We start from the raw sequence: 8744 nt of genomic DNA on the forward strand, positions 1-8744 counted from the left end.
AAAGAAAAAAGCAAATAAAACGAAAAAAAAGAAAGAAAATGAAAAAAGCAAATAAAACGAAGCTATGGCTTAATCAGCCAAAGGAGTAAATGTAAACAACTGAATACTTGTCAGTGATTAGTTGAAATTATCGAAATAAGACAATTTTTTACATGAAATAAATTCGAATACAAAAATATTTTTCTGTTCTATAACACAAAATAGATATAAGTATACGAAGTTTGAAAGTCTTTCCGTACCAAAAACACTACGTAAAACATTAATGAAAAATGTGGCCCCCGTTTTAAAATAGATCCTATGTTATCTAGGTACTGCCTGTTACTCAAAAAATATTAGGTACTACCTGACTATTATTTGCAGTGTGATAAAACATTAGATATGACCTGTCAATTAAATACGATGTCATTAGAGTATTTGATACTACCTATCAATTACATGTCAAGTACAATAGTAGGCACTAACTCTCAACTACATATGATGTCATTAAGATATCAGGTTTATATATTATAATGTCATTAATATATTAACATATTACTAGTCTAATACATAAGGTGCCATTAATATATTAGAATTTATCTGTTGTATAATGTCCAAATAGTTCATTTATTTAAACTTATATAAAGAATGTAAAAGAAGTTTTAAAATTAGCTGAAAAATTATCAGAAAATTATTTTTTTTAAGTTAATTATTATAACACAGGTAGATGAGAGGAGCATTATCTCTTTACAGAGCCTTCAAGACTGATGAGGAAAGAACAGAAGAAACCATGAGTCATGGGTTATACTCAGACCAGAAATATGTTCTGAATTCCTGCAACAGAGAAGGCCCTGCTAAACATACACAAAGTCCTAGTAGTAATGTTAAACCAATCAATAGATTATGTTGATCGACCAGTCAAGAACAAGTAGAAGCCATCCAACTGGCTTCCACATAATTTGTAAGTACACACTTTGATTGAATATGGTAAAAGACTATTGGCCCAGTGTGTCACATTCTAGGATCACAAGATTGTGAAGTTGTATGAAGGCACAAGGTTTTAGATGATTCTGAAGGTACAGAGAGTATATTGCACATATTTTCATCTGTATTTTCCTTTTCCTTGCAAGTTTTTTAAGACATACAAACATATATATATATATATATATATATATATAACGTAAGAGAGTTAGGGGTTGGGGGTACAACCCACTAAGGGATAGTATCTATCCAGTATACTGCTGGGAGGGTACCCAATTATTGCTACACTAGTGCTATACTAAGTGCAATCAATGAGAGCGGGTAAAAGTGGAGGTTTTACCCCAAATTTGTATAACAATTAAAAAATGGAGGATAATATGCTGAACCCAACTACTTGCAGACAATGTATCCCGTTGAATTCATTAATTTAATTCATAGCAAAAGTGACAAAAAAAGAAGAAAGAAAAAGAAAGAAAGAACCAAAGCACAGGTGTCTATGGCAGACTATGTTATTTTGCCAACCTGGTTTACATATAGAAGTACAAAGTACATAAGGAATTAGAGGGTGTGAATTTTTATTACCTTTCCTTGATATTTATTGCTAAGTTTCAAATAAATTCTTGTACGTCCATCCCAGAGAACATCAAGACCAATACTGGCAGTCAGTCGAATCAGAATATTGGATACTTTACGAATGACAACATCATCATCTTTGTAAGGTAAACCAATGGACATGGAATTTACTTCAACTTTGAAACTGCGTAGTCTGAAATTTAAAAAAATGAAAACATATTACACAGTAAAGTTTTTTAAAGCGTTTAAATTAAACATTTTCCCAGTGTTTTTGCGTGTCTGCTTTTTATTTCCTCTTCAGCTATTTTGTGAAATAATGGTTTCAATGTATTATTTTAAATGTCATTATTAACTTTTAGTTAGTTCTTAGTTATTACGAAATCAAAGACATATTAACTGACAAACTACTATGCACTTATATATACATACATACACACACATACATGTGTGTTTGTGTGTATGTGTATGAATATCACCATCATCATTTAACACACACATACCACACACACATTAGTATTAGACAGGAAGAATGAGTGTTCAACACTGTATTGGTGGATAAATATTCTTTATTTGTGGATTAACAAGGCAACCAATGGTTTCATGATAGAGATCTCCACAACTATTCAAGCAAACCATTTAGTTAAGTTGCTACTCTATTTGGATGTGAATATGTGTATGTGTGTGCATGAGTGTGTGTGTGTGTGTATATGTGTGTATGCATATATGTATGTATGTATGTATATATGTACGTACGTACGTACGTGTATATATGTATGTATAAGTACAGTGACTTTCCAAACACACTGTACAATAAAATTAATTTAAATCAAATGATTCAAAACCAAACCAATTTATGTAAATTATATAATTCGTTACTAAACATGATAAATTATGGATCATTTATTATTATTTTTTTCTTGTTTTTCTTCACTTTAAACTACTTACCGAATAATTTGGGTATTGTTCTTTGATCCAAATTTAATTGTGACAACTTTGGTGCAGACAGCATCTGTAATTTTATTACAATATTTGTTCTCAATCCAAACTGCGAAACTCTCACCACCATCTTTGGCCTGGTACTGAGACAGTACATATTCACATTCTCCTTCAAAGAAGAACTGTCTGCCATCAAAAGTTTGAAAGTGAGGATCACCAGACAAGGTACATATTCCTGGACAATCTTTGCTCATGATGCAATTCCAACGACCTCCTTCTGCACAAGTACTGAAAAAAAAAAAAGACAAAAAAGAGATGATATTGGTTTGTTTATGTCCCCGTAACTTAGCAGTTGGGCAAAAGAGACTGATAGAATAAGTACCAGACTTACAAAGAATAAGTCCTGGGGTTGAGTTCTTTGACTAAAAAAAAAAATGTGGTGCTCCAGCATGGCCAGAGTCAAACGACTGAATCAAGTAAAAGAATAAAAGAAGAATAAAAAAAGCACAAAATATAACCTTCTTGTACAATGAATCAATTTATCAATCAATCAGCTGATTGATTGATCCCGTGATGTGTTGTTTTAATAAACAAGACATTTGTTGTTGTTTACCCTAAGTCAATCCTGATCTATCACAGCTTTGATCAAAAGCTTTCCAGTAATGGGTAGTGTGTCTTTTTTTTTATTTGTGTGTGTGTGTGTGTGTGTGTGTGTGTGTGTGTGTGTGTGTGTGTGCACATTGTCACTAAAAGGAGATTACACAATGTCCTTATTGTCATTTTAAAAGTGTGAGTTGAGGACAACTTCACTGCTATTTCCACTGCTATAATTACCACCTCTCCCCACACCTCTATTACTCTTTATCAATCATTCTATCCCCATCTAACCTTATGTTACTCTTCACTCTACAATTAAATATCACATAAAACTAGGATAGACTTTTAAGACATGTGGTCATGTACATACTTGTATGTGTGAAAATGCTGGGTGTTAGGAAGGGCATCCAACCATAGAAACCATACCAGAACAGACAGTGGTGCCTGGTGCAGCCCCTAGCCTTACTAGTTCCAGTCAAACCATCCTACCCATGCCAGCATGGAAAATGGGCATTAAATGGTGATGATGATGATGATGGTAAATGCTGGGTATGAGGGTGGAAATTAACTCCTTATATATTTTGAGAAAAACACCAATGAACGTAAAAGCCAATCTTTATACCTAGGGCATACCTGACCATAGAGCCTTGGTCATATTGCCTTGAACTAACAGAGACACCATAGAGCAGTGATGACTATTAAGCTTCGAGGTCACAAAGTAACCTCAATGGTGCTGGTGCCACGATACACTGCACCTAGAATACACTCACTATCTACAGTGGCAGCTGGTGTTCTGGTAGGCATTCAGCTGAGTAAATGATGTCTATATGGAAAGGAGATTTTAAAATGATGATGATGATGACATACATATATACACACACAATCACATAGGTGCATATTCATGTGCATATGTGAGTGAGTATGCTTGTGCATATATGTATTTATGTATGTACAAATATCTAAATATTGTTTGGGATTTTACTTAAAGAACAGTACAGACCTTTGTTCCAACCCAACATGTGTGTGTGTGTATTAAGAGCAGTATTTCTATACCTTTCTAAAAACATTTTTCTCTCATATTTTTGTCCATTAGATTTTAGATTTCCTACTAATTTGAATCTATACAATTCAATCATAGCTCCTTATGTAAGTACTCTCATTCCATCTGAAAATAGCATCTTATATGTAATATAAATTCTGTTTGTGTCTCAAATTTCTGGAAACCAGATTAATTGTAATAAAAAATTATAATAAATATCTGTAATATTTAATGTCGGTACTGAGTTTAATATCTGAAGATTTTGAATATTGCCTGTGTTTCCTTGGAACTATGACTGTAATAATTCTATTTGTATTCCAGAGTTTCAATACGCTTGATCTTGCATTAGAAATAAAGATTCCACATTTAATTGCAAATTAGGGTTATTAATATGCCTAGGACAATCACTTGGAGAGATGAGAGAAAGAATGGTCAATTATTGAACAGAATCTCAAACAGCACATAATCAATATTGATCTTACCAGTCTTGGGAACGTGCAAACATAGGGACTAACCTACCCTAGACTGCCAAAAGAAAAAAATAAAATGTGGAGCAAAACTATGAAGGGTATGGTTAATAGTCCATTAATATTTCAACTGGTCCCTTTTTAAGTTTATTTGTGGAGACAACAATAAAATAACATGGGGTATGAACACAATCCTTTCTGATATAAGTTGAAGGCCTGAAATTTTGGGGGTGGGAGTTAGTCAATTATATCAACTCCAGTACTCAATGAGCGCTTATTTCCTCAACTCTGAAAGGATTGGTGAAAAGCAAAGTCAGCTTCTGTAGAATTTCAACAGATAACATGAAGAACCCTACTGAGTATTTAGTCCACTGTGCTCACAATTCTTCCAGATCACATGGGGACAATGATATTTAACCCTCTCGATACTTTTATACCCAACACTGCCCTTGGTTCTATGGCACAAAGCTTACTTTCTATAAAATGATCTAAATTAAAATCTTCCATCAAAATTTCACCATTTTTCTTATACTTGTTTCAGTCACTGGACTTAGGCCATGCTGGGGCACCACCTTGATAGGTTTAGTCAGTCAATCTGACCATCACTTATTTTTAAGTCTTTTACTTATTATATCAGTCTCATTTGCTGAACAGCTAAGCTACTGAGGTATAAACAAACTAACACTAGTTGTAAAACAAGTCAACCATAGCTTTTGAGTGAATCTAATAAGTGGATGTTGAAACGATGGCTGATGTATATTTGTGTGTGTGTGTGTGTGTGTGTGTGCGTGCGTGTCCTTATTTGATATTATGCCTCACTCCAGTGATTCCCAAAGTGGGCAGTATTGCTCCCGCTAGGAGCAGTAGAAAGTTCCAAGGGGACATTGAAGAAAAGTGGGGCAATAGTGGAGTAGTGATTGATGTAAAAAGTGGGGCAATAATGGGGTAGCAATTCATGTAAAAACAAAATAGTGGGTTCATTAGGTTAAATTTTATTTGTGAAATACAGTTGCTTTGGATTTGCTTCAAAAAGGGGTCCATGTTTGTGATGGTTCGGACTGTGGTCTGGAGGTCAAGGGAGCAGCAGCCCAAAAAAGTTTGGGAACCACTGCCTTACTTGTAACCAAGCATCACCATCATGCAAGCAGTTTAGATATAGGTGAAGGTTGGTGATAGGAAGAGCATCTGGCCATAGTAAAATCAGCCCTAAAAAATCCTGTTTACCTTCTCCACGCATGCAAAACTAGTGAAATAAGGATGAAATAATGATGATGATATGCGTGTGCGTGTACATGCATGCCTGAATGTGTATATTTATATAGACACACACACATGCACACATATATTAATTCCTTATTGCCCACAAGGAGCTAAACATAGAGGGGACAAACAAGGACAGACAAAGGGACTAAGTCGATTACATCGACCCCAGTGCATAACTGGTACTTATTCAATCGACCCGGAAAAGATGAAAGGCAAAGTCGACCTCGGCGGAATTTGAACTCAGAACGTAACGACAGGCGAAATACCGTTAAGCATTTCGCCTGGCGTGCTAACGATTCTGTCAGCTCGCTGCCTATATACATACACATATATGTATATGTGTGGGTGTCTTATCAAGTGTCATACATAAAACTCTTGGACCTCGAGTCACTTTGTAACTTGTGCTGATTAAAATACAACATTTCTACTCATGTTTGAGTGCTATCTTTCCTGTTTATATCACCAAACCTATGACTTGTTGGGTACCAATAATACTATAAAACCCATATTGCCATATAAAAATTACAGATAAACAACCCATATAATATCGTTAACTCTTTAGCATTTAAACCAGCCATATCTGGACTCAAATGTTTTATTTTATGTTCAAACCAGCTACATCTGGCCTCTTAGACCTACTCTACAATGTCAGTTTAAAAATAAACAATTACTTCATCAAAATCTCAAAACTATGAGATATGCATGATTAATTCATCACAATGTGAATAAATAAGCATTTCATTTTGCACCAAAAGCCAATATAAGAGTTTCTCTCATGGTATCTACCACAGTATAGTTTGTTCCAATAGGACATACACATTTAAGTGGGTATAAATATTACCTCAAAGTAATCTAAATGCTAAAGGATTAACATGGATATAGACACTAGTATTTAGTGCCAATGGAATAAACCATCACCCCTTCTTCTGCCAATCCTTATCAACTCAGGCTGCTACAACTTCATTTAACCTTAAGTATGTTTAATATATTTGAACTTAATCATAATATAAAAATAGATAACAGATCTAATTTATTGCTTTATAATATTCATGATGTTAAGCCTAAGAAATCTACATGAATAACTTCAAAGTAATAATGATAATCCATATGCAAATGTATAAACTCTAAATTTCATCTTCTTCAGCATATGTTAGCCTATTGTAAACATTAATTTAATAATGATGTCAAATTGAATAATAAAATTGATTATAATATTAAATTACTATCCTTTTTAAATCTTGAAATGGATTATATATTATTTGGGAAAAACAAAAACAACAATGTATGAGTTTTTGTGATGTGGGTATGTATGTGGTGAAGTGTGTATTGGAGTATATGTGGAGAATATTTTGAGCAAAATACATTATAATACACATTTATATACACTGATTTCATTTCCAACATTCCTTCCTTATATGCTTGCTGTTTAATGAAATATTGGTTTCGAATTTTGACACAAGGCCAGCAAGTTTGGTAGAGGGACCAGTCAATTACATTGACCCCAGTATTTATTTTATTGACTCCAAAAGGATAAAAGACAAAGATGACCTATGCAGAATTTGAACACAGAACATAAAGATAGATGAAATATCACTAAGCAATTTGCCCAGCAAGCTAACAATTTGCCCAGCAAGCTAACAATTCTGCCAGCTTGCTGTCTTGTTGTTTAATGAAATGTTCAGACATTGTATTTTTTTTTTATGAAATTCTTATTTTCTCTATATCCTTTTTTGATTACTATTATCTATAGCAACCCTGAAGGGACGAGTGGGCAAAATCATTAGCATGCCAGACAAAATGCCACTAAGCATTTTGTCTGTCTTTACAGTCTGAGTTCAAATTCCACCAAGGTCAGAAATATTCTCTCTTGTTTTTCATTCTTCTACTCTTTATATGATCAACTTTCTGGATCCATTGATATTTTGATCTATTAACCATCATCATCATTATGATGTCCATATCATTATTGTGTTTAATTACTTGGTTATGAATACAATAATTACTATTGATATTTATAATCAAATAATTAAAGATTAACAGAGTGATTACAATAATAACTGCACATGTTTAATTATCAGCAGAAATAAATATTTTAAAATGCAATAATTTTGGGGTTTTCCAATGCTGATACATGCATGGTACTGTGGTTAAAAAGTTTCTTTTGCAACCATGTGGTTTCAGGTTCTGTCCTATAATGAAATACCTAGGACAAGTGTTTTTGTCACCTTTATATATATATATTTATATTTATATATTTATATATTTGATCCTTTATATTGAATACTCAATATTTCATCTACATTCCATACTTTCTTTCATGGTGCCATCCATTTTTATTTTATTTTATTTTATATTGTATATTGTATATCATATTATATATTGTATATTCCATATTCTATACCCCACATTAGTTCTGCAGGAATATAAATAAAACATAAAAAACAGACAGTGTTGGAACTCTTTTAAGCAAAATAATATATTCCTCTATACACAATCATACAAAAAAATCCACCTTTTTTGTATTTATTTTTACTCGCATATATATATATATATATATATATATATATATATATATATATATATACAGGGTTGGCCAAAAGTCACCTGAGAGTAATCAAAATTCCATAGATACTTAATATTCAATTTTATTTATTCATTCCAATTATGAATATTTAATTATTGAATATTGTGAGTTAAAATCATCATTTTTTTTTCAGCTTTTGTCTATTTATTAGCAAACTTTCATATAAAATAATTTTTTGTTTTAATCTTGGAATTAAATAGACTTTGATTTACTGTCAGGTGACTTTTGGCCAACTCCGTATGTATGTATGTATGTATTTATGTATGTATGTATGTATGTATGTATATATATATATATGTGTGTGTGCGTGTGTGTGTGTGCGTATTTA

The 8744-nt window shown here is 32.7% G+C and overlaps 1 protein-coding gene across 1 annotated transcript in view; it reads right to left on the minus strand.

The window, feature by feature from the left end:
* Positions 1–8744, minus strand: part of LOC106875009 (uncharacterized) — a 118310-nt gene that overhangs the window by 99283 nt on the left and 10283 nt on the right. Inside the window, exons 7-8 of the mRNA XM_052971232.1 lie at positions 2476–2754; positions 1540–1723 (exon numbers count right to left, since the gene is read on the minus strand). Of these exons, the coding sequence (XP_052827192.1) occupies positions 1540–1723; positions 2476–2754 (463 nt within the window). The remainder of the gene's footprint in view (positions 1–1539; positions 1724–2475; positions 2755–8744) is intronic.

This window comes from Octopus bimaculoides, chromosome 10 (genome assembly GCF_001194135.2).
Source record: "Octopus bimaculoides isolate UCB-OBI-ISO-001 chromosome 10, ASM119413v2, whole genome shotgun sequence".
NCBI classification, from domain to species: domain Eukaryota; kingdom Metazoa; phylum Mollusca; class Cephalopoda; order Octopoda; family Octopodidae; genus Octopus; species Octopus bimaculoides.